This window comes from Sceloporus occidentalis, unplaced genomic scaffold (assembly GCF_023333645.1).
Source record: "Sceloporus occidentalis isolate IW3139 unplaced genomic scaffold, rSceOcc1.0.p SCAF_107, whole genome shotgun sequence".
Taxonomy (NCBI): Eukaryota; Metazoa; Chordata; class Lepidosauria; order Squamata; family Phrynosomatidae; genus Sceloporus; species Sceloporus occidentalis.
This window is the reverse complement of record NW_028317087.1, coordinates 2,828,298-2,855,743: the sequence shown is the minus strand read 5'-3', so window position 1 is coordinate 2,855,743 and position 27,446 is coordinate 2,828,298. Positions and strand designations below refer to the sequence as shown.

General features: G+C 38.7%; 1 protein-coding gene across 1 annotated transcript; it reads left to right on the top strand.

Annotated features, from left to right (window-relative positions):
• Positions 1-608: 608 nt before the first annotated feature.
• On the top strand, positions 609-25,571 carry LOC149283268 (proton-coupled zinc antiporter SLC30A9, mitochondrial-like). Its single transcript, XM_089497811.1, has 18 exons — positions 609-708; positions 3,621-3,782; positions 7,115-7,171; positions 7,336-7,435; positions 7,786-7,878; positions 8,548-8,630; positions 8,971-9,029; positions 10,254-10,321; positions 11,076-11,178; positions 12,166-12,221; positions 14,390-14,525; positions 14,607-14,646; positions 15,815-15,886; positions 16,575-16,682; positions 18,312-18,477; positions 19,267-19,396; positions 23,564-23,677; positions 25,527-25,571. The coding sequence occupies exons 1-18, from the start codon at positions 609-611 to the stop codon at positions 25,569-25,571; spliced, it is 1,692 nt and encodes a 563-aa protein (XP_089353937.1).
• The last annotated feature ends 1,875 nt before the right edge of the window (positions 25,572-27,446 follow it).

The following is a 27,446-nucleotide window of genomic DNA, read 5'->3' as shown; positions in this document are numbered from 1 at the left end:
AATCATACTTTAAATACAGACTGACCACAAACACCACACTGAGCTGGTTCTTTATGGCAATGCTGATGAAGTCAGTTCCTCCTAATGCTTTCCGTACACAGAGAGTCTGGCTGGGTGTTTGAGACCAAGCCGTTCTGTTGTTTAACACAAGGTAGCACGATAAGCAGTCAAGGTGTTTGGTAGGTTGGGTCTAAGAAAACAGAACTACAGGAGTGACCAGTAATATGCAACTGTTTGAAAATATGATATTAAACAAACACTAGAACTATTAAAGAAAAAAGAAAACAGTACAGTACTTTTATCTGATGCTAGTGATAAAAAATGGGAGGGTGATTCCCAAACAAGCTCCTCGTTTTGGTACAGGGTACGAGGTGTAATATTATATATATATGAAAATATTATAATACCCCCCACAAACAAACAAACAAACCAACCAACCAGTTTCACTGTGATGGCTTCCTGTGAAGGAGACAGGATGCCAGGAATATTTGTGTCTCTTTTGCTTAGATCTCTATGATTCAGCCCGTCGCCTTGTTGTGACGCGCTGAGACAGTTCTACAGACAGCTGTGTAACCATTGGCGGCCGCCGGGAGGGAGAAGGTTGCAGTATGGCCGGGGTGTCTTCCCGAAGCCGGGGCTGGTCCTCGCTGTGCCGGCTTTACCTGCGTTGCAGTTCCCTCAGTCCGAGCGGCGGAGTCGCCTGTCATGGTGAGAGTGACGGTGAGGCCTGTCGTAGGGTGCGCGCGAAGGCCTCCCGGGGTTTACTAGCTGCTGTGACACCCGGTTCCATCTGGTGGAGAACAGGATCTTGTTCTCTGTTTGCTTGTTGACATGAATTACAATGTATCGCATGCAGGGCTGTATTTTTGGCGCCACACCGTTTGGCTGGTGTAGTTTCCAGATCTATGAAATCCAACAGATCTGCCAGAGACCCCACCGCCACCCAATGATGAAAAGGAAAAGACTATCGGGGTGACTGATGAAGATTCTAACGCAGTAGGTGCTTCTGGTACCCAGGCTTTGGTGTCCTCCCTGTTCTGTTTCTACAGATGACTGTTTGTTGGACACCAATCCTTTTACTAAGAAAGTCGTAAAAAAACAAACCCTTTTCATTAGCAGTTGGGGCAGGTTAGGGTTAATAAGGCTTCAGAAAAATCAGCTCACGGCGATGGATTTAAGATGAGGAATAGTAAACCATTTTGAGACCAAACATAAAGCAATGTAAACGCATCGCTGACATCATCATGAAGCACAGCCCCCCCCCCTTGATCTTTTAAATTAATATTTGCGGGATAAGCCAGGGAATTGCTATAATTTACCAAGACGAAGTATCCGTATAACCTGAAAAGTACGCTTTATAGAGTGTTTGGATATTGGTTCATTTTTCCCACCCTTCTCTGGGTCCTAATCTTGTTGGACTGGGTCCAAAGTTCTAACCTTATGCATCCCTCTTCCCATCGATTTCACTCAATTGGCCTGAAAAGAGTTTTTACGGCGCTTGCTGATCTGTATGAAGTGCGTTTAATATTTTTCTTTATCTCTTACTTTTTGTGGTTGTTGCATTTACATAGCTTTACATGATAGCGGATAATACGGTCAAGGAATTTAAACATACGCGGAATAGGCAGAAAGCTATCCGGAATCCAAGACATCCGGGACCGATTAAAGTCTGAGTCTTTACATCAGGATGATGGGCGAATGGGTCTGATCTAGCGTTGGATTCTATGTTTCTATATGTATACGTTCTGTATAACTCTATCGTATTGTAGATATCACCAGCCTCAGCAATCCACGTGTCATTAGGGCACAAATCTGGGTCTGATGCTAAAGCTTTTTGTAGACATTCAAACTGAATTCACATTTTGAGGCTGTTTACTCTCTTTTGGAATCTGTTTTGTAAAATTGTTCTGCTTAAGAGGCGAATAGCTTCTCAGATACAGATCCTTGCAAAGGTTATAAAGCGTTATATCGCAGGTTGCTTTGATCCTTATACAGAATAACATATATAAATATTGCATGGCTGTCCTAAGGCTAGAAGGCGAATGCATTGCATCATATTGCATATCTCTAATTACAGGACATTGTTTTCCAGAGATGAATACAATGAAGTCTATTTAATTTACTGAGTATAGGATCTCAGATCACCGGCTAGCACACTTTATCATACGTGTACTGTGGTGAGAGATCGCCTGCTTACTGTATGGTGGACTTGTCTGCAAAGCCTCCTTTTGTTCTAAAGTAACGTTATTCTCATTGGGGTACAACGTCTGCAGAATAGGCAGACTCCGCATACAGAACGTTCTATGGAAGTATTTCTTCCCTTGTTAAAGTTGCAGTCTCAGATTTTTGTAGCTGCTGCATAGTATTCATTCAGATGCATCAGATGAATCTTAATGCATGCGCTACACTTCATAGTTTTCATTCATGAGCAGTCATGCAAGACCTCTCTCCTTGTACTGATTTGTGTCCGATCTGTCACGTCGGTTCTTCCGTATGACTGCACCAGCTTTTAGGTTCAGGACCCCTGGCATCTTGCGTTTATAAATGTTTTGGTGTGCAGTTCTTGCCATCTTGTGTATTGTTTGGCTTAATTAAACCAATAATAATTGTCAGAGTGAGAAAGGCTGCGTGTGTTTGTTTGGTAGTTTGGGCCATATTAGTAACAAGAGACTTCCACCTATATACTTGTGAAAATCACTTTGTTTCAGGGCACTTCTGTGCATCAAATACAATAGAAAGATTCAAAATCTTCATTATGCTTCCGGCCAGGAAGGAAGGAAGTCGGTAACATGTTGTTAAACTTGTTTTGATAAAATAAAATAAATATATTGCTGTGTGTGTGTATATATATATATATAATGTGTGTATCACGTTGCCGTGATTCTCTTATGACGAGGGATTATGAGTTCATGCAGATTGCGTTGTTATCCGCTCGCTCCTGGTGGTTGATCATCTTGAAAACTAGAAAATAGGTTTTAGTAAAATTATGTTTTAGATTTTTTTTCAATCTTTTGAGTTTTTAACTAAAGTCATTTGAGTTTAGTCATATGATTGGCATAATGCGCAATACACAGTACTGTTCATTCATAAAGATTAAATTATCAACCAAATTAGCTGTAATTGGTCGGTTTCCTCCACATCCTATAATCCTCTTCTTTTTTTTTTTGGCTGTTTTGTGGACTAACTGAACATTTTATAATTATTTAGCTTTTAATGATCTTTATTATTTTTTTTTGCACTGATTTGTGGTGTGATCTTTTATAAGACATTATTAAAATGAGGATGTTAAAGGTTCTTTTTCACTCAACCAAAACATCCATTGCACTCTAGCATATTAAGCATGAAAACCATAGAAATCTAGCATTTTATTATCTTTTTCAGTTTTCTACGGGTACAAATTAGCAGCGGTAGCTGTTGTCACATGACAATTAAGCATTCCCTTCATAATGAAGAATAAAGCGTCATTTTACATGAATAATTATTTTTGGGAAGGGTTTGACATTCATCAGCACTAGAGATGGTGTTTCTAATGCTTAATTTAGTTGGAAAATAGTTTAATTCTTAAAGCCTAACCTCCTGTTAATTAATATTAAAGAAAAAATTTTTCGGATGTTTTTCAGGTTGGACGGCTGCTGTGAAAAGTCGAGGATTCCTGTGTTTGCTGCCATCTAGCCGCATGCTGGTTCATGCCCACCTCAGATTGTATTCTACAGGAGACCCCAAGGAAGGCTCCGGTCCGAACGAGCCAAGTTCTTCAGGATCACCAGACAGAACCTCAACAGGTAATAATTCTAATCCTAATCTTACATAACTGTATATATTTGTCATTTTACTTTTTTTTCCCCTAAACATAAAGATATCACGGTTATTACTGTTTTAATTGTTGGCTTACTGCTTATGGGCCTTTGGTATCCTGTCTAGAAGGGAACTTTGCAGACCTTTCTCCAGTGATGGCAACATCGAGGATATTTCTCTGATAAGCCTTTTCAGTGGGTTGCTTTACATCACCTGAATTTCGACCTCAAACAAATGCAATTAGCCTCTCTAAGATTCTCTCTCCTCATCTCTCTCATCTCTACAACCCACATAATGAATATGAAAATTTTTATTTTCCCTGTAATGAAACCACCCTGAGCTGTAAAAATGTACTTAGTACTGGTGTAAACTGACCTCTGCCAGTACTGCTAGATCGGGAGAGGGAGAGGCAAAGGACGGGCACGGCTTAGAGAAAACAGCATACACAAAAATCTGTTAATCATTAGCAGTGCGCGGTATTGTACATGTGTGTGTGTGTGTATGTATATTAGGGCTGCAACAACTAATCGATAAAATCGATAATAATTGACAATGGAAATTGTTGCTAACACATTTCATTATTGATTGGTTGAATCAATTTTATTGATTATAAGAATAGGGTTTTTTCAGAGCAAATTCTCTGAAAAATACCCATCATTTAAAAAAAAACAAAAAAAACCCCTTAAATTTCTATAAAAACTCATGTGATGTGCAGAGTGTTTCTGTGTGAAACATTCTGCACAAATGCTAGCCCTCAATATACCTACCGTGTCCAGCGGCTCTACATGTCCGTATATATGGTCCATCTTTGGACCAAGCTTTAACTTGCAGCGCAAATCGCACCGAGCTGTAGAGATTTCTTCGCTGATCCCTAATGTAGAAACGATGTTTCTCTAAGATGCGGTTAATAAAGAATGATGCGCATGTTTCCTGGCCATCACATCTAAGGAATGAAAGCTTATGATGCTACATCTTCTACTAAGTACGGTGGCCTGGGGAGAGGTGTCCCTTTCATCTGCGGACTTCACAGCAGACGATCACCCCGACGGCTACTAAATAGTTAATGCAATTCAACACACTAAAAAGTAGTTTAAAGAAACTTGCTAGTCGCTAACTGTCTAAATTGCATTACTTCAAGCTTCATCTCCCCAACATCAGATTTATTTCCACAAAGGCATCTGCTGTCATTAGCAGAACAAACGCGTGATAATTCTCCTGAAATCCTTCACTTGCCGCTGCGCTATTTATTGCTAAGGAGATATTTTCTTTTCCTTTGCGTTGCCTAATGGGTTTGTGCGTGGGATTATTCAGCATCCAAATGTGTCTCAAATGTTTTAAAAACAAACCATTTTTTGCTTACAGAAGCGTTGGTTGCATATTTTAAGACATTCTGCAACTGTCTACCATGATTTATTTTGCTGGTGATTCCAGGGCTGGCCCAAGACATTGTGGGATGAAATGTACAAAAACCACACCGAAACCCAGACAGACACAAACCCAGGCAGAAATAAATACATATCTATATATTTATATATAATGTGCAAAACACATGTACCCCCCACGTACTTAAGCATACACACATGCTAACAATCCCAGACAGACACCAACATGTTCACCCCCTCTCCACACACCCAACCAGACAGACGCACACCCATACATGTCATGTGATATAACATGACCCTCCTCACCCCCCTCCATGTAGGAGCCGGCTCTGGGTGGTTCACTCCACAATAACCTGCAAATGAAATGCCGCTCAAAGCCCAGGAATTCCAGGGCCGCACATGCCAGGTTGTCGCTTTATTAATATTATTAATTTATTCAGCTGCGCCGTACTCTGCAGAGCTGAAGAACGAGTAAACGGGACAGAACATGTGTAATACAGTCCTATAAAACTGCTTTTCTTGCACAGGTTACAAGCGTCTTTTAAGCATCCATACGCTAAGTATTAATAATTGGTCAAAATAGTCTGATTAAAATTACATACTGGAATGGCTTGGGACAGATTGGAAATGATTTGGCTGATTTATGTTTTGACCCGGGTATCTTGCCTTCCCATCTCTTCTCTTTCACTATTTTTCTAGCCATGTTTTGTTGCTCGGTACTTTAAAATGTAACAAATGTAAAAAAAACCCCAGATACTAGGGTGAATCCCGTACTGGATCATTCATCTGTGGAATAGTACGAGCGTGCTTAGCTTTGTTTCTAGAATTTAAAGCACTGTGGCTAGAACTGTGAAAACATTTTGTGTCGGCTTTTATTTGTAAGCATCGGTTGTATATGTGGACGGGCTTGTGCACACACCACCATTCTCCTTGTTTAAACAGACTTCAGGCATATTCTGTGCATTGTACAAATATTCATTCATTCATTCATTCATTCATTCAATGCCAGCCCTATTATCACGGTTCCAAGCATAGTGCCCAGTGATGCTGCATGCTGACCTCAATGACTAAAAGCTTGAGGTGTGTTGGAGAAGAGGCACCAGCATTCAGTTGTCAAGAATAAAAATAAACGCACTTAGGAACTTTACCCAACCCTCCGAACCCTAGCCATGCTTCTTTCTCCCTTACCCTGTATGTATTGAGCACCTTTCAGACTCTCGAGTGCTTTAGGACTACTGCTATTATTTTGTTTTTATCTTTTGTTCCATCAAGCTTTTGTTCTATCGAGTGAAGGTTTAGTACTTGAGTTTTGAAATATCTATTGCACAAGAAGCCTTGGAATCTTCCACGGTGCTCCAAAATACTAAGGTGTTTCTTTTCTCTTTCCCACTATATTTAAGTTGCTGATTTTGGGTATCTCTCAGAACCTTAAAACACAGGATTCATCGAGCGTATGGATGTGTGTATTTGGTGTTGTGAAGTCTATTACACACTATGTGATCTGAGGTTTGTTAATTGGAAAAAAACAAGGGAACGCTCAGTTTTTGATCACCTGTGATTTGCCTCTGAATACTGCTGGATCCCCAGTGGATTAGTTTCGCAATGTTTTCTTTTTAGCATATCTTTTGACCATTTGGGGTAAGATGTCTGCTATGACACACACATGTTCTATAGGAATGCAGAGTTTTGCATATTTATAAATTTACAATATTTTAATTGGATACTCCGGCCATTATATGCACCTTAATGCATGGGATAGCTGAGTGTCCCCCTTTAAATTTTCATGTGGTCCTCCTTGCAGATTTTAATGGGAGAGCTTTACTTGCGACAACTGGATAAAGAATACACATTTAAATACTTCACAAAGTTGTTCCTTCTGTGTTGGTGGAATCATATTATTCAAAATCTGTCACTGTTACATTTTTTTCGCCCCACAGGACCTGATCCGTTGAAAGTGGAACAAAAAATCCCAAAAGACGCTATCCAAGTGAAAGGTATGGCCATTCCCGCCCCTGATTACTGAAATAAAATGTTTGAGTAACCGATGCCAATGTAAAGATGTGAAACTCATTTATCAGGATACATTTAGGATGCGTCCTGATAAAAGTATTTCACAGAGTCTTTTTTTAATAGTCTTGTTTTTGTGTTTTGACCACAGTGAAAGCTGTCCTAAAAAAGCGTGACTACGGCGCCAAGTATATGAAGAATAATTTCATCACGGGAGTGCGAGCAATGAACGAATTCTGTCTTAGACCGAGGTATCCCACTTCATGATATAGCAGATGTTCCCCATGCATGTTTACCTGAATTTTGTCAACACTAAATATTTTTTTTATAAGGTGGATTAGATGGATTGTTTTGCATCATATTCTTTAAATATCACATAAATAACCACACAACGTTGCTTGGTTTATACTGTACGATCTTGTATGTTATCAGGTTCATGGATCTTTGGACAGTTCAAATATTTGTATTTTTTATCATGGTTAAGATAAAGTATTATGGATTGAGTCATTTTCCAATTATTTCAGTAATGAGCCGAAATGGTTTTCAGCAAAGAAGGATTTTTTCTAGGCTATGTATCTCACTTTTGTTTTTCCTCTTTCAGTGATTTAGAGCCGTTAAGAAAGATAAGGAGGAGAAGTCCCCATGATGACACCGAAGCGTTTACTGTTTATCTAAGATCCGATGTGGAATCAAAGTAAGATACCCTTAATGGGACAGTCTGTTTCCCAAAATGGAATGATGTTAATGTATATATTAGTCTGTTTTGCAAGAGCTTCGATTCATATTACCGCTGGCGTTCTTAAGAAATAGAGGTAGTCTATGACTTATTTTTGTCCTCCTCCTGGCTGCTTCTACTGGAGCAGAAATCACACTTTGGTACGCTTCATACACATGTCCTGAAGTCAACACTGTTAGTTCCAGCTATAACCTTAGTAATGCATGCACTAGTTTCCATGTACTAAGATGGATTGGAGTCCATGCAAAACGGGATGAAATATGCATTTTACATCAAACTAGGGCTGAAGTGTTCCTCGTATTCAGAATTATTACTGATCTTAAAGATTGTGTTCCATTATTGTGTTAAATCTGTATTTTCAGTCCTATGCTATATATTTTTACTAAATACTGCCCAAACTATTTCTTTACTAATGTTAACGTTTGTCCCATCTATATCTTCCCGGGAATTCTGATTGATTTACTGCATTTGTGAAGAAAACTAAATACAGGTGACCATGTGCTGCAGTACTATGAGAATAGGCAGATCGATTACATGTGTCCTAATACAGATAAGTAAATAGTAAATGTATAAGTAGCGAGCCGTTATGAATCACTGGTAACATCACATACATGTTTCTTCGTGCAGAGCCCTAGATGTATGGGGGAGTCCTGAAGCTATTTACAGAGAGCAGAAATTAAGGAAAGAAGAGGAGATTGCATACAAAGAAAGTGAGTTTACAGTACTGAGGTTTCACTACTAGGATAAAGGCTTTGATGGTTTTTGTCCGATGAAGATAGCATGATACATTTTTAAGGTAAAAACTAAACTAAGCAAACAGTAGTGCAATGCTTTACATTTAGTAAGATTACCGTACAAAAGTAAAAGTGAATAAAAAACTTATGTTATTAACTAGTTTTTCTAGTTATATGCAGTAATACTCCTCCTATTGGCAGTTAAATGAACCGTTTAAGCTACCTGCCCGTCTCCAGCCCTGTTAAAACATGACAGCAGAATCTTGCTTAACTCAACTGTTCTGCGCTAACCGATACATCCAATGTTTTCTTCTAGATTTATTTAAAAATCAAAAGCTGTTGAAGGAATACAAAGAATTTTTAGGAAACACCAAGGTATGAGTATGGGAGTTTGGCGTGTTATGGCGTTGATTGTAAAAATGGATCGGTGTAACAAGCATCAGTGGAGTTTGGCTATTTTAATGATTTAAGTATAAAATTAAAAAGACCACTTAACAAATTTATTACATAAATGAAAGCACTCCAGCTGTGGACTATAAAAATACTTTATAACCTTATGTGAACAGCTGGAAAATTCTGCGATTGGTTTGTAGTCCAAGTTCAGCCGAGCTTAGTAATAAGTAATTTGATCCATGCCGGATGCAGCGTCATCCTCATCATAGTCCAGTTCGGGTGAACACAACGTCTAGACCCAGCTCTGCAAGCTTTGTATGTAGAACTTGGTGGTTAAAAGACCTATCTATTTTAGCCACCCAGGCTTACATTTGATTAATGTATACAATCTATCTCCAGTACTGTTGTCTTTCCCCCTGAATCAGGTATTGTGACTCTTATGTATCAAATTAAGTAATCATTTGCTTTGCTTGTGGTGTACACTTCAGTGCATTTCAATGAGCGGGGCAAACTACGCAGTAAAAGCAGTGTAGGTTAATACAAAATACATACATAGTGTACCTATGGACCCATCTAGTCTTCCTTTTAAATCACTTGGTGAAAAAGTGGATGTGCATAGAGCTGTCCTAAATAATTAGCAGCAGAATTGGACTGCTAATTAGGCCCATCTTGTCTGCTTGTTTTTCCTGATGTAAAGACTTGGACCGTAATTAGTCCTTGGTCTTGTCTTAGAATCATGATAGCTTTATGCCTGTTCCATGCATGTTTACGTTCCTTCACAGTATTAACCTCTACCACTTATGGGAGGCTGTTCCATGTATCTACCACCCTATAAAACAGGGGTACATTACATCTAAACCACTTTCTAATTTTAGACTACGACCCCCTTTCTTTGAAAATAATGTTTAAATCACATTGTTCCTCAAATTGAGATCCCTTAGTCTTCGCTCACAATTTTCATCCTGCAAATTTGTTTGCTTGATATCTACTACCCTTTCTGTAAAGTAGAACTTTCTTATATTACCACTTAAATCAAGGACTCTGGTGCTCCTCTTATTACAATGTACCTTGAGCTTTATTTAATCCCTTGGTGTATTTGATATTTTGTATTATCTTCTCTCCGTCCGCTCTTTAATGTTAGTCCTTGCCTGTATAGATTGGGAACTGAGTAATGATTGACTGATTTAATCCCTTTTTTATACACAGCCCCGTCTGAGTACAGCCAGTATGTTTATGAGCGGACCTGGGAAAGTTGTGATGGTTGCCATATGCATGTAAGTGTCTGCAGAAAATAATGTTCTCATTTTGCGATGGATAATAAGTAAATATTTTGATGGCATGTAACCAGCCAGTTGGCTTACCTAGCATGCAAACTGAACGCGTTTTAGATAAATTCTAATACATTCAATAAAGCCACCATTCTTTTGATATTTGGAGTCGAGCAATATATCGCTGGAAATTGGCTATGTTAATGCACCCTGCTGGTGTCTAAATTGTTCAGTACAAACTCGGTCTAAAAGCCGTTGCAAGTTATAGTGGAAATCTTTGTAAGCGAGCCGCGCAGTGAGGGTGAATATCAGTCTATGGGCTGCTGAACTCTGAAAGAACTGCTTTCAAACACTGCTTTTCGTTAAACGTTTTTCCTCCGTTTAAAGAAACATATTTCTGGTTAGGAGGAAACTTTTCCATAGTTGTCCAGCAGAATTCCTCTCTCCTGATTATAATCTGGGTATATAATGAGCTCTACCAGCCTCAAAGATGTATATTTTTTGAAGTCTCAAAAATAATTTAGAGAAAAAATTATGCCAAACTTTTTAAAAAGCCCAAAAGGTACAGGTCTGTTAAAAGCATGTATAATTGGTGGCCAACAGATAATGATTAAATACAGCTTTTGTATTCTGTATTTTGCCAAGCCATGGTGAAAATACATCTAGCGGTCTCAATGTACAAATGTAAATAAGAAAGGTTATAAAAATGTCTTGTCACAGAACCTGGTTCATGTTCACATATATGTTTCTTTTAATGCAGAAATGGGCTAAATTTCTTCTTTAAGCTCCTAGCTTGGGTCTACACGGGTTCTGCTAGCATGTTTTCAGAAGCTATCCATTCCTTAGCAGATACGTGCAACCAGGTAAGAAAATGCGACTCAAACAAATTATTACAAATCTATTCATTATGTGCTTCTTGACGTCTGTAAAGCATATTGATTATACTTGAAAGGTCAGTCTGAATACATCCCGCCAGCCTGGTCCGCAGTGAAGCAAGTTCTGTGACACATTAACTCGCATGTTGCCAGTCGCTTTGGTCAAAAATGCACACAGGAATCTTTATTACTATCGCTCAGATCGTGGGATCACAAATGTGGGTAGAATTTAGGTGTGAGACAGACATACTTGGGATCCAGCAATGGATATAACTATACAAAAAAGGAATATGAACACACATGAAATGGTTGGACACCAGGAGTGATGGTGAAATATTTTGGCTGTTTGTTCATATCCATTGAGTCTCTGATATATACTGTACATGTTTCTTTGTCGTTTTATGTTTTTTTTGTGTCTCTTAATTCACGTATAGTCTGAAGAGAAAATATATGCAAAGTATATTTTTCTTCCTATCTAGATGTGCACCAAAATTCTATATTCTCGAACCAGGAGTGATAGTGTCCAGACCCTCGGCTGCCGCTCTTCCGGTCAAGCCATCGATGAGATATTCACTACTTGAAACAAGCTTTGTTGAAATAAATAAATAAATAAACTCAATAACTTGTGTTGTAGGAAGTCCCCACTTGGGAGCAACTGATCTCCCCCATAAAGGGAAGTCCTGGTGTAAAATATGGGTCATTTCTCCTCTGCACAGCAGAACCAACGTATTGGGACACAATCGCAAGGGGCAGCTTTCAATTGAACTATTATGCCCATTGTTTGTGGAGCATTACCCATTTTTTGTGGAGCTAGGGTCTTTTGCATGGTTGAAATAACTATTTGGAAAGAGTGAGCTGAAGGTAAACCTTACCTGTGTACGAGGTATACTGTTGTATTCTGATTTGGGGGTGTTTGTGTATAAAAGCAGACTGTTTATTTTATTTGATTTACTGAAATGTATTTATTAATTTCAGGCATTACTGGCTTTGGGGATATCCCAATCTGCGAGGACCCCAGACCCTGGCCATCCGTAAGACTTTCTTTTCATAAGATTTAATTTGCCTTTTGCTGTCAGAAAGAAAAAAAAAAAAGTTAATGGCAAATTAGTGAACTTCAGATATATATTTTTCCTTTAAAATGAAGATAAAAAGGGAAGTGGTTTTTAAATAACCTTGTGCCATGTTTATTTTAATTCCGCATGAGTATAAATGTGTTCATGTAGCGACAGTGTTTGGTGATGAGAGGCTGTTAAATTGGAATATTTAATCTGAACTCCAGGTCGCGGGGATGACATTTAATCTCCCCGGCCTATTCCCCTTCCATCTCTATACAGACTAACACAATCCGGGGCTAGCCCCGTCCCTTATATATGGCTAGCCCCGTCCCTTATATATGGCTAGCCCCGTCCCTTATATATGGCTAGCCCCGTCCCTTATACATGGCTAGCCTCGCCGCTTGATAACTCACTCCTTCCAGCAAGAAGTGCTTCTGGTAGCCTGAGCCGGGAAGATCCCATGTATGTATAAATATATTATCTCTTTAGAGTCACAAAGTTGTGTTCTTATTTTAAGTGAACAAAGCAGTTAATTGGTATCTCTGGCGAAGTTGAATATCACAGAAGCTTCCTGATATGCATTAGAAGGGGCCGAGTCCAAGCCGGGCTTCCTGTCTCACATCAGGGAACTTAAACGTTCCTGCAAACTCCTGGGCCTCGGATACATCTCTGCAATCATCTTATCCTTCCTTGTGGATTCGTGCTGGGCTGAAAACTACTTACAATAGGGTTTTGGTTTTTTTTGCAGGCCCTTGTTAGGTTTTCCACGGTAGACCCAATTGCAGAAATAATCTATATGCATATAATGAAATTGGCCTTTTCCTGATGATAATTACCGGCTTTGGACTTTTAAATGCCGACCGATAATGCAAATTGAAATATATTTCCAGTATCAAAACATATCTGAAATTGCACATAAAGACTACAGGAATGAAATTCGGAACGCTATTCAGAGGATATTTAAATACTACCCTGTTCATTAAACATCTGAATGCATTAAGAAATGGGATTAAATCAATTTTATCAGCAGCTGTGGCGCATAACATTAAAGTAATAAGATTAGATCTAAATAGGCCATGCAGATGAGGAATTAGTAAAATAATAAAAAACAGAATGAAATCCCTCCCTCCTTTTTTATTTTGAACAGTATGTGAACTAATAATTCTCTGTAAAATGACCTACTACCATTTTTGTAGTTTTTCCACCCGATTACGTTGTGCTATAGGTATATGACAGATTACATGGGAAATAACTAATCGGCCACCATGTTAGCAACTGATATTTTCCAATATTTGGAAAATAAAGGCACTTGGAAATCGAATCACTGCCCTAATTGTGGCTGTATGTTTATATATTTGTTTATAGAGCCCCAGCAGATACTGTAGCGCTACTACAACATTATGACGGACAATGTCCAATGTGACAGTAGTAATAGCACACGAAGACATACTGGTACTGAAGCTTTACAATCTATTGGGAGGTTGAGGGAGAATGAGAAATAAGACAGCTTGAGGATTGTAGTTTTTAAGCGAGGGTCACGCGGAGATCTCGAAGATGGGTACTCTTTAGAATGCAGATTGTTGCTATTAGGAGGACAGATGGTGTGTTTGTATTCTTTATCTGCTGTCCCACTATGCCATTAATATACCATACCCTGCAGAAAAAGTGCCAGGGTATAAGAAAATGATTCTGGCAGAAATGTTTAAAATGGACTGGAGATGGGGAGATTATTTGTCACGGAGTAATAGAAGAGGGAATCTCTGGAATACTTATTTTTCATTTTGATTGGGCTAATCCTGCCGGGGTTGAAGCGTACCTAATGCTACCACAAAAGATCTTTATCGGTATGGCTGACCGGCAGACGCTAGCCACCACTTTGCATCTAGAATATTTGCTGCTCTACAAAGTGAAATGTGTGTGTGTGTATATATGTATATAATGTATGTATTGGTGGTTATAGCTTCTGATATACGGGTATATTTTGACTGTAACTCCATGCTATATAGCGCATGATAACATGTTTCTAACAAGTTTGACCAGACAGTGCTGAAGTCCTCGTAGTCTCCCGGGACAGGGAAAGGGGCTTCTCTGTGACGTTATAACCCTCCCCACCTAATGGACGTTATTTTTCTCTGGTTACATAGGTATGGATTTACAAACATGCGTTACATTGCCTCCTTGATCAGTGGTGTTGGCATATTTATGATGGGTGCTGGACTGTCTTGGTATCATGGAATCATAGGATTGCTTCATCCGCAGCCGATCGAGTCTCTGCTTTGGGTAGGTTAGTCTTCCGTTTGTATTGAACCGTTCAGTACTTCTGTGTGGCACAAACATTGACATCTTCTCTATGTGTTGCAGGCGTATTGTATTTTAGCAGGATCCCTGGTTTCTGAAGGAGGTAAGACATATCTATATTCATGTGAGGCTACCACCAGATTTTATTTTGCTTTTTTTTTTTCCCCGTATGAATGACAAAAATGATTGAATTGTTCACAATGTTGGATTATTTACATCTTGTGTGTTTTCAATAGCAATATACTTGAATTGTTAAATTTTGAGGGCCCAAAGTACCCACCACATTATCTGATGCAGACCGTTTATCATATTTTTTTTTAACGTGTATTTTATTGAGTATTTTTTGGACTAATTGATAAAGAATATTCTGTGCAAAAATCTTGCCACATCACTGAGTTAACATCCATAGTATGTATTCCAGTAACCTCTTGTGACATACATTGTAAGTTATATATTATCTTGTACAGTATAATATACACAATGTAATCAATGCACACTATTTCAATCATATAAAAACAAACAGTGTTTCCAAGTGATAAATTAAGTTTGATTTTAGTACAAGTTAATCTATTAGTAGACTGCGTGGGTCCCAAGGCAGCAGCCCAGGCCAGATCCTCTCACCCATGTAAATAAAAGAAACGGGTAACATTGACGTGTGGAGACGCATTGTCTTTCGATAATACTCTCCTCCCGAGCCTGATGCCAACGATACAATGCTTTATCAAATTGAACCATTGTATGGTTTATAGAGAAGGTCAGTTTCTCCATGAATATGTTTGAGTGTCACCAACACTTCCATCTTTGTAGGTGGAACAGTCTGTCTCCATTTTCTTGCAATCGCTACTTTTACCAGGCAAAAGCGGGGGGCCCCTTAACTTATAATATTCATCAGTTTTGGTGAAGGCCTAATTTATTTAAGAAATATCTTAAAAGCAAAACAAATGCCTTGTTTCACAATGGCAAGAGATAGACAGCTCCGCCAGATATGGGACATGGAACATTCAACACTGATTAGACAACTGAACTAATCCAGCACCACCTAAGAACTTTCTGTGTTTATCATAGTGCTATATTTCTATGGAAGTTCATGTAACTGTGATTTTATTTTGTGTGTGTGCATGTAATTGGGCTTTCAAAATCTGCAATATGTCCAGTCTTGTATATTTTAAGTGAAAATCAAATCAAAATAATGCTGGGCTCTTTTTTTTATGCAGCTGTTTACACACCAGTAGTTCTAATCTATGTGTTTGATGTTTTCCTGTTTATTCCAGCTACCCTTCTTGTGGCTATCAATGAAATTCGAAGGAGTGCGAGGACGAAGGGATTGTCATTTTATCAATATGGTATGTCAGCTATACCAGATTTACCCGAATCATTTTTAGTGGATGCCCAGGTATTGCACACAGTTTTACGTTTTAATTAGGTCAATATGTAGACATACATCTGTTTTACAGGTAAAAGCTGTAAATTAGCCGTAATTAACATTTACACGTTTCCGTCCATTTTACTTCATTAGATTGGCGCAGACGTTCTATAGTATTGGAGTTCTTCAGTCTTTCATCGCTTCTCTCCCAGCTGTCTCTACTGAAAGCGTGGAGAATATCACAATATGCTTCTTGCACGTACACAATACATCTCTCATTCTGAGTAGCAACCAGCCAGGTGTATGAATGTATGCTGTCTGAGCACCGATATTGCTAGCACGCTTACAACTGGCTAATACTGGACTGCAAAATGCATTCAAATAAAAATGTAAATTTGGGGATGAGACGGACCATCAGATCATCTCATCACTCTTATTAGAACAGCTAACGTTGGATTTATTTCACTTTTAGTCCTGACTGAGGAAGATTTAAGGTGCTGTACCTACTGCCCTAAAGAATATAACCATTTACTACACAGACTTTCCATGCTTACACATCTGGGACTTTATTCTTCAATTCTCTTAAATATTAATGATGTTAATTGTTTTGTCAGTGTTTATGCCCCTCGTGATAATGATTGTGTATGTTCCTATTTATTATGCGATAGTGATCCAGTCTCGTGACCCCAGTACCAATGTTGTCTTGATGGAGGATGCTGCAGCAGTTTTGGGAGTGATCATGGCTGCGTCTTGTATGGGACTGACCTCGCTTACAGGTAATTACAGATACTTTGTCAGATGGGCTGGTTTATGCTGTCGATTCCATCTGAGCAAGCAGAACCTTTTCTCCTCTTATAGATACTCCATCAACTAATTAATGTTTATTTGTGAATTAGCTCAAAGTGCGATGCGTTGTTATTAGCTGGATGCATATTTCGGCAAAATATTTTGCGTCTGCCAGTAGTTTAATGAAAATATGACATCACATATTATCACATTTGTTCCATAATTATGTGGGTTGCAAGTGTTAAGCAGCATCCTTTTCATTTTTAAAATAATTTTATCAGTACTTCTGAAATTGTTGGTTTTCTGTTACTTAGTAATGGGGAATATTTTTGTATGAAATAATTTATAATGATTTTAGGCATTTAACAGTTGTATAGAACGCATATTCTGCATAATAATTTTCTCATAATTAAGTAGAAATGTTGAAAAAACAATGTTTTGTTTTCACAAATACCAACTGCTTTTGGGTAAGAGTTGCATTGTCTATAATGAGAATCTAACAGTAAAAAGGGGTCAGAGGGTCTCCTGACTTCTGATCCCCCGGGTGACCAATGTAGCTTTTTCTAAGTTTATCAGCATTTACAATTATACTTGGGAAACCATTAAGCTGACACCCAAGACACGGCAACGTGAGTTATGTTTGTGTGCAGATACTTTGTGACTCCTAATGCTCTGTTCAGGCCATAAATCTTAGCAAGCGCATCTGTTAATTCTCCAAACTGCAGGCAAGCCTCTTCTGTTGTTCTTTATGGCACTTCACCTGTCAGAGCTGGAGAATACTTCTCATCTGTTTATAAGCAGACCTGTTCTGACTGCATAACTTTGCACATTATATTGGGCATTTCGTTTGGAGGAGCAGTCTAGCCCCCAAGCTGTAGTTTTACTTTTTAATACATGTTTGAGTCCGCTTTACATTTTGCTGCCTGCATCATTGAAGTCGCTGAAGTTGCAGCCCACCAGATATTTGTTGGCCAAACATGAGTGTTCAGCATACATGTGATGGGCTTTTACTACTCCTATTACATTAAATTATAAAAGATGAGAGTTGGTACCGTGTTAGCCGTAGAATTACAGGAGACAAGTGGAGTTTGAATGAGACCTTTAAATTATACTGATAGTTAGAACGAAAGATCTACTGAGCATGTGCAAGATTTGCATGCAATAAAATGCACTGCAGTCCATGCAAAACAGATTCTAATATGCATCTAACATGTTACTACGGCTAAAGTGCTTCTTTGTGTGATCTTTGCTGCTCTTCGTATATTATGCTTGTATTGCTATTGATGTTGTACAGTGGTTATTTATGAAATATGAGGGCACGAGAGACATGCTGTATCAAATATATGGCACCCTTCTCATTCAATGTAAATAGTGGGTTAGTGTTAGTATAAGGAACTAGATGAAAAAACAGGAGTACGGTAAACCTGTACCTTAATGCATTATAAATTGGTCATTTTAACAGCTTAATTTATCTGCTTGGATGATTCATCATAAGGTGGATGGTAGGGACTGTAGTGCTTGTTCTATAAGTAGCTGCAATTTTAGCATATTCTTTTTCTCATCCTATTTTGAGTTCCCATTCTAAGTTGTGTAACCTTGCTATTTCCCCCCCCCCCCAGGAAACCCTTATTATGACAGTTTGGGATCGTTGGGTGTGGGGACCCTGTTAGGAGCTGTTTCTGCCTTCCTTATTTACACCAACACTGAAGCTCTTATAGGACGATCCATACGACCTGAACAAGTGCAGCGTCTCACCGAGCTCCTGGAGAGTGATCCTGTTGTAAGGTAACTGCTTCCACAGACAGCCGGCATCTCGTATCGTGCAGACGTGATTGTTTTATCTCTTCGCCAGAAAGCAATAACACATTCACACGAACTGAAAGGATCTTAAAATAATTTTGACAAAAATTGTAATAGCACCATGCAGCTCTATACACAGATTATTCTCCTTTGTTGAATAGTAGATCCAAACTCAAATTATGGCAAACGAATACATGAAATGAATCTTTGGCTTTAAATATTAAGATATTTTCTCTTGCGCTTACAAACAGCTGTATGGCCAGGAGCTTTTTGGCTGCGGCTGCACTCCGGGGTTCTTTTGCTTTACACTTTGCCCCAAGAGCCTGCACTCAGTAACGAGAAGCCTTTCTATAATACATTAGTATGCAGCTGCAGTTGCTAGCTCCCCTTCTCCAGAATGATTTTTTTCCCCCTCAAACTAAATTATTTTCATTTGCTCATAAAAATAAAGTATGCCATCAGTGGCTGAAATTAATTTGTTTCCCATTTATTCAGCAGCACATTCCATAAACAACATGGTGGTAATTGCTTCGATTTTTCAGCAAGCGAAGCCAGTGAATGTATACTAATAGCCGTTTAATCTCCTCTAATGACTTATACTTTTAGGCATAAAATGGCGGTACCGGCTTTTCTAAATCCACATGCTTCATGAAGTAAAACCATTAAAACAAAAGTCCACACAAAGAACTTTTATATCAGGAATAACTCTAGCATTCTTATTCCTATCAGGAAGAATCCTGGTCTAGTGATGTTGTTATGCTGCTTTCTTCCCAGGGCAATTCATGACGTGAAAGCCACTGACATGGGCATGAGCAAGGTTCGATTTAAGGCGGAAGTTGATTTTGATGGTCGGGTTGTGACACGATCCTACTTGGAAAAGCAAGATATCGACCAAGTGTTAAATGTAAGTTGTTTAATGCACGGTGAAGCCACTTTATTGTTATAAGTGTTAAGTGCTCGGTTAAAGCAACAGTTAACCCCGACTTATGTAACTTCAACGGGAGGTCGTCTGAAAAAGCATTAAATACAGTATTTCATAGTAATGCAGCACTGAAGAAAAGTAGGTGCTTTTTTATATTGTCCCATTAAACTTCCTTTACTTGCAGGCCTGTAGAGCACCATGGTAGTCGAGATATTTTCTGTGACCTTCCCTATTTAAGCTGTCATGAAACCATGTATAAATAATGGTTGTTGGACAAAGTCGACCTTTTGGCTAAGATCAAGTGAGTACCTGTGAGAGAGGGAACGCTTGGTCTTAAGGCTGGGATAGCATGGAGCCCAGAGGTTGCTAGATGTCCCCACACCTTGGTCGAGGTTTTGGTGTTGTGCAGTTTTGGTTTTGTGTGGGATCAGCGCACCTTTTCTGTTGCACATATCACGTCTTGCACTTCGGACCCCTCCATGCATCTTTTTTTTTTGTTTGTTTTTGTATTCAGTAGCCCCAGCCTTTTAGGATAGGCGTGCGTTGCATACGGAGAAAAGCCTTAAAGGCTGGGCTTCTTCGTGGAGCACCTTTTCTATATAGTTTACCATAATCACACTGTTTTTTGCACATGTGTACCTTCTTGATTTTTGATCTAGTGTGATTTAAAAAAAAAAAATGTTAATACAAAATATGATACGACACAGACTTGTGGACCCTGGTCCCCTGAAAAGATCCTGGCTTTTCTTGTGAGGAGGGGAGATAGGTAGTTATTTGAGTGCCCCCCCCCCATATATCGACGGTTTCAGTGGTTCCTACTCTTGCTGGGAAGCACCAAGAAGTTCCGGCCCTCCTGCAGGCCGGTTAGGGAAAGAAGTGGTTGCTTTGACAAAGACATGATTGAATGAGTTTGTGTGCAAGAACTGGACTGGCTCGCACCAAGCCCTAGAGCTCGCTAGCCAGGCCACCAAGTCCAACATCAGTACCTGCTCTACTGGATGAAAGGGCACAAATTCCCACAGAAACGCTCACAATCCTGTAGAAAGTCTTCCCAGGGTGGAAGCTTTTATAGCTGCAAAGGTAGCCGGTAGCAAATCTTTTTCCCCTCCCTGATAAAATGTATTTTTTCTCACTTGAATGCTTTTTGTATTTACTGTGGGAAAGGGGGAGGTTCTGGGTGTTTTATCTTTTTTCTTGCCCTATCTGGATGGGTGAAAAAAAAAACAAAAAACATTTATTTAAAAATCGTGATAATTTCCCCCCCAATCCTGGTTGTAAAAGTATACATTAAAACTCCGTTCCTCCTTTAGCAGAATTAACCCTCTGTTGAATAGTAAAACACTATGTGCCAGATGCATCCAAGTCCTTTAAATTATAAATAAAGTCATTGTGTTGCCTTGAGCTTTATCACGTTTTTATATCTAAACAGTGTTCCTTTTTAATGCATGCTAAATGCGCGAGGAACATATTTTTTTTTTTTTTTTTTTAAGTAATCCCTCACATTACCTATACCTTGTGAAGGACCAACTCAATCCGTCCAGCAGGACACCCCGACTGAGGTTTGCCGATAACAATGAGACAGCAGGCAGTTGAAATCTGCAGCTGTGAAACTACAAGTGTATTGAGTCTCAACTCCCTTGCAAAGTCCCTTTTCAATGAAAAAACACCCAGTGTTTATCATTCCATTTCTTTGAAATAATGAAGCGCATGATAGTGAATAAGAGGTGAATGCTTTGAGGATCAGGTTGTTAGTAGCACATAGACAGTCACTGCTTAAACATGAGATAGGCCCTCATATAAAGTTAGGACAGGAAGCACTAAACCTATACATTTATAAAAACTTTTTTTTTTTTTGCTCCCTTTTCCAGACCCTTCAGATACCCTGCCTGGAGGTTGTAGTAAAATACATTTTGCATTCACTGTTTTTGCACGCGGAGGCTGTTAATCTACTTCTTAGCCCCTTGGGTCCAGGCCTCTGTTCCTTCATTGACCCAGCAATCAGCAGCTCATCTTTTACTGACAATGTTGATAGATTTTAGATCCTGGAAGAAATTGTGGCTGTGTAAAATATCATAAAGTGAGCCAATTGTTTCATGATGCTGGTTTCCTTTCATCCACCAGCATTTATCTTCTGAAATGTCCCCGAGGTTTAATGCAGCACTCCTAGAAAGTTGGTTAGACTGCTACTTCAGTCATCCCATGGACGGGAGTGCTGAAGGCACTAATAAATGAGATCTAATATTTGGTTAAAATCTGTTGTTACAAGAAGATGACAACCTCTCAGTTTATCATCAGACTAACCGGCCGAGTTGTGGATTTTTATGCAACGTTTCGAATCAGAATTTTGGCTCATACTCCTTGAACTTGGATCTTCAGAATGGCTGGTTACACGCGCATAATTTCAAGGAACAATGATTTTTGAGTTGCAGAGCCGATGGGACACAATATTAAATCTTCAGTTTCATATATACTCCCATATGTCCGTAGGATCTACAGAATCATCATTCATACAAGCCCTGCTGTTAGTTAACACAAAAAGTGAAAGTTGTAAGTTAGAAGACCTGGCTACCTCTTGATAATGCGGTCCCTGCGGTTACTGTTACACAAGGCGCCTGCAGTCTTTTCTTTTTTGTTGGAATGAATTGGTTCTACTTGCTTTCTGGAAAAGTAGGTTCAGGTTACAGGTGGTGTAAAGAAATCTCCAAGATGGACTACCCTATACATGGATGCCAGGATGAAATGATGGGGCAACCATCATGGAAGATCAAACCATCCAGGGGGGGATTGTATAATCTTGGGGTTGTCTAGGCATCAACTGTCTAGATCCTTGGCTTCACTCCTGTGTAAAACTTATTTCACAAGAATATCACAGCATTGTTTGGCACTCACCAGCGGTAGAATAGCTAAAGAACCAGGGAGACGCAATGCTCTCGAAGAATGCCCAAAAGTTTCAACCTGCACCGCCCTTCAGACGTAATTTCAAGAGGAGCATTTAATGTCTAAGTTGAGTCCCCATATTGCAGGGAGATTTTTTAGCATTACCCAGGGCTAAAGGAATCCAGAGGGAAACTTCACAGTATTAACAATAATGATAGCAGGATAGAAATGAATAGCACATAATGACCAGAATGGTCACTGGGTCAGTCAGTGATGTCTTTATGTGTTAATGGTAATAGTCTTATATTCCCCTTGCGTTTTTGCGCTTACCCTTCCTTTTGCACGACCACAGCATGGTTATACGATATGATCTGGTACTAATGAGATCTTTTTTTTTTTTTTGGTCCATGTGAGTGATGAGCAAGAAGTGACTGGGTATGGACACTGGGGAGGACTAAGAGGGACTCAAGGGGTATAAGGAAAAAGGGCACTGGGAAAGAGGAGTTGTCTCGGTGAACCTGGTGATGGGGTGGCCCGGGTACATACATCTGTAGTGGAACCTCAAGTTCTTGTTACCGGCCCAGCTTTTGCTAATACTGATGTAACATCGCCATGCCTTTAGGGACAGTTTAATTCTGTTTCTGGTCTTCTCTTTGGAGTGTCTAACATCCATAGTTTTATGTAAGAAACCATTAAAATGTTATATTACCCTTACTCATTTTTTGGTTTTGAATGTTACTTATTTCGAAACGCGCAATAAGAAGATCATCTATCTTACATTTCCGGGCCAAAGGAATTGTATTAAATAATGAGATTAATATGAAGTGGTAGATAAAGGTGCTGCAGTAAACGTTTAGGAGCTATAGCTGCCTGATATGCAGATATCTTTCCTACTATGTAGATAACCGTGACTGCCGTTTGTGAAATGTCCTTTTCCTGTTCTCTGTAATGCGCCCCATGCATTGCCTATTCATTTTAACCATCGTCACCCCTTCACATCCAAGGGTTTTGGACACTTTTCATCCAATAGGTTTGACATTCTTAGCTGTGTTTAAAATTCTTACCGTTAGCCTCTCCACCCGCCTCACAATCACAGTAAAACTGGAAGATTGCCGCATAGAAAGAAATCGTGATGAGTGCAAAAGGATGTTAAGGAATTAAGGAGAAAATACTAACTTTTGGGTACTAATTTTCTTCTACAATACCTTTAAATGTTAGTGTTGTTATGTGTTTGTGTTTTATATAACATTTATACCTTCTTTTGAATAATAGGAGATTCGCCAAGTCAAAACGCCAGAAGATTTGGAATCTTTTATGCTTAAACACGGGGAAAATATCATTGATACGTTGGGCGCTGAAGTGGATCGACTAGAAAAGGAGTTGAAGGTGAGTTGTAAGAGCTTTGAACAGTAGACAGATCCTGAATGTTATCTGTAGAATGCTCGTATTAATGCAAGGGCACTCAAATGTTACATTTTACACTAATATATATGTATGTATGTATAATATATATATAATAAAGAATCACTGATACATGCAAAGTGCTTAAGGTTTCAGTGGAGGTCTTTCCAGTAATAACGTTGCAATGTGTTTCCCGCAGAATGAAATGTTTCCACAACTGCTTATCTTAGGTTTTGTATTTTTACTTTCCGAACGTATTTTGCAATTTGTCCTTACATTACCGCTGCTTCTATAGCTAGAAAATCTGCAGGCGTTTTACTATTGCCTTAGCCGTAGCAGGTTTCTGATTGTTTAAGAAGAAGACCATAAGCCAGATAGAAAGATAGCCGGCTAAACCCATCTGTCCTGTTCAGCAAGCCTCTGTGCTGATGGCTCTGAGAGGGCATAGATAGCTTCTTTATCAAACCAAGCGACAAAGGGAGAGAGCGCTGAGAGTATGGAACAGAAACGCGCATACGCAAACACCATGACCGGCTGACATCAATTCAGTCTCTATGCGAGTTCGTTTTCAATGAAACGCCACTCAGATTGCAGAGACGCTGGCAATGAAGCGGACAATTTACTTCAGCGATCCCTGGAAGAAAAGAAATAGCACATACCCCATGAAACTTGTTTCTGTTGTTTTGTTGGTTTAATGTACAGATAACTTTCTGCATTACATCGCAAAAACAACTTGCACCTGTAGGCTAACAAAAAAGCGCAATCTAATAGTAATGCTATAAAGGAAACTGGTTACACAGAAATCTGTGATGGCAATAGAGCCCTTCCACAATGATTGGGAATAACTGTTTACAAATTATAGTTCAACATTTCTCTATATCAATAAGTAGTCATCTGAGTGTTTAAAATATAGCAGATTATCATAATAATTTAACAATATTATAAAATGAATTTGCTTGCCTGCTGTGTAGTGGGACAGTTATTCTCACTGACATAATGGGTATTAAAGATGAATTACTGCTAATTCACTGCTTTATAAAACATGCATTTTAACAATTTTCTTTATCGGGTACTCACATATAATCTTTTAACTAGTAGAGGCTAGTTGACACACATACATGTTATATATGTATGTGTGTATATATAATCTCCATATCTCCTTATATATTTATATATAAACAAAAAGATCTCTTGACCTTTTTCTTCGGATCTGCATTACTTTCTCCCAATCTGCTCTTTTGTTAAGTTGCTGATCATTGTCCATTGGTTCAGACAGCATTTGTAAGGTGGGTGAGAAGAAGGGAGAGAACTTAAGGACAAGAAATAGAGTAAATCATCCTAGCTGATCTAAATATGTTCAAAACAACTGATGGACAAAAAAGCACAAGCTGTAGTAGTTTAAACATTCAATACTTTTTTGTTTACTAGGGTAACGTCCATACAATTTAGTCCAGTCCTACTTTTAAGGTGCCTTCTAAATGATCTCCAATAAGTCATGCAGCCCTGTACATTTATGAGCTGGACTGAAAAGTCAATTTTCCTAGTGTTTTTTTTCCCCCAGTGTATTATTGGGAGATAAATATGCCCCTTATGCTTATTTATACAGACAGGGTAGTAGGAAATGGGACAGCCTCCCATCACAAGTGGTAGAAGCAAATACAATGAAGGAATTTAAACGTGGCATTAAGCTATCCTGAATCTAAGACGAGACAAAGGACTGAATAAGGTCTAAGTCAACATCATGATAAATGGGCAGACTAGATGGACTGAATGGTTCTTACATACCGTCCAATTCTGTTTCTATGTTATTTTTAATTACTGATATTTCTTTCAGCAACGGAATCCAGATGTTCGGCATGTTGACTTGGAAATTTTGTAGGAGCTGAAGAATTTCTATTCATACAATCCGTAAGAGGAGAAAAGAGACGGCAGTAGAAGCTTCATTTCGTTTTCCAGTGTGCATGCTCCATGACGAAATTGCAAATGAGTACAGATAGCTGAGCAGTGCCAAGGCTTCGCGTAACCAGTCATGTTTACAAGAGCATCTTGGAGGCGTTGTACAATTATTCTCATTTACTTTCATGCGGAGGGGTATACGTCTTGTAATTTATTTGTAATACTGACACGCTGAAGTAAACTATTTTATTTCATTTCATCTGCATATATAGAACATGGCCTCTTTTTAGTTTAATAGTCTTTTCCAGAACTATGGTGATAATGGCCAATCTCACTCCTCTGTTTACCAGGACCTTTACTCACGTTTTCTTTTTCTTCAAGTTTTGGGATTTCGGTGACACAATGATGTGCAAATCAAATGCTATTTCTTGAACAAGCACCCACCGGTTAGAAATATCATTTAATTTTGTAAAAATTGAAGCCTTATTTTGCATATTCACCCGATTTACTATTTACTGAGTATCTGTCATGTCCCCATTGATTTTAGGGGAGATCTCGATGTCATTTCAATATGACTTTATGAGGGGCATCACATCCCATTCAAGTTATTGTAATTCTATTGTAGTATTTTAGAAAGAACCACAAGAGGGATGTTCTGTGGAATACTGTGAGATGTTGAGTCTCAGGCCATCTTTTCCCTAACAGAGAAGAAATGGACCCGTTCTGGTGCCCAGTAACTATCTCCATCACATCTTGTAAATATCTGCATTTTCTTCTCTATGATTTAGAGTTCATTCCTTATAAGATAAACCCAGTGACAATGCTTCAAATTACTGGGTGTTATTTAAAGATTGTCCAACATGCAATTTGTTGGATGGTCGTTTAGCTAATGTAACAGACTAGCATAACTTTATGGATTTAAATGACATTATGCTCCAGCCTGGGGTTAAGACTTGACACTTCCGCACTGATGTCATGCAAGCTTGCGTCCGTTTATACATTTTGATTAATGCCGTTGTATTCTCTTTTAGGTTTAGCTGCATTTATGCCAGTTTTAACAAACTGTAAGATATTCTACATGTTTATAGTTTTACTGATGGGAAATTATATTTTATAATTTATTGCTGGATGGGCAGTGCAGAGTATTTGTAAAAAGTATATAGAAAGTAAAACTACCCTTATGAAACAGTTCAATGGCTTTGCATCTTTTTTTCATGTATAAAAATAACTTTAGTGGTACAAAAAGGGTGTTATAATTCTGGAAATTGTATTTGTCTACAGTTTAAGTGTATGTATGGCGTATAACCTTCATCTTATGTGTGACCTGGGAAAAATATATACGGTACTGTGCAAATGTTTTAGGCAGGTATGAAAAAAATGCTATAAAGTACAAATGCTTTCAGAAAGACACGTTAATAGTTTATTATTACCATTTAACAAAATGCAATGTGTAAAATATAAATCAAATCAATATTTGGTGTGTCCACTCTTTGCCTTCAAAACAGCGCCATTTCTTCTAGGCATACTTGCTTACAGTTTTGGTTTGTTTAAAAAAAAATAAAAAATTATGTAAGGTTGGTAGGTTTTCCAAAGATCATGGAGAACCAAACACAGTTCTTCTGTGGATTTAGGCAGCCGCAGTTGCTTTTCTTTCTTCGTGTTATCGCAGACAGACTCGATAATGTTGAGATCAGGGCTCTGTGGGGGCCATGCCGTCACTTCCAGGACTCCTTGTTCTACGTTACACTAACTATATATGTATGTTTAGGGTTGTTGTCATGCTGCAGAATAAATTTGGGGCCAATCAGATGCCTGTTCTTTTCAGCATTAAAGAGACCCATTGCATTTGTCCAAATCC

What these genes read in the sequence shown, in the direction of transcription:
- LOC149283268 (XM_089497811.1), top strand. Translation starts at nt 609, where the DNA reads ATGGCCGGGGTGTCTTCCCGAAGCCGGGGCTGGTCCTCGCTGTGCCGG. An exon ending in ATTGTCATTTTATCAATATG is followed by an intron (nt 15,887 to 16,574) that starts GTATGTCAGCTA and finishes ATTATGCGATAG; the next exon opens with TGATCCAGTCTCGTGACCCC. An exon ending in GAGAGTGATCCTGTTGTAAG is followed by an intron (nt 18,478 to 19,266) that starts GTAACTGCTTCC and finishes CTTTCTTCCCAG; the next exon opens with GGCAATTCATGACGTGAAAG.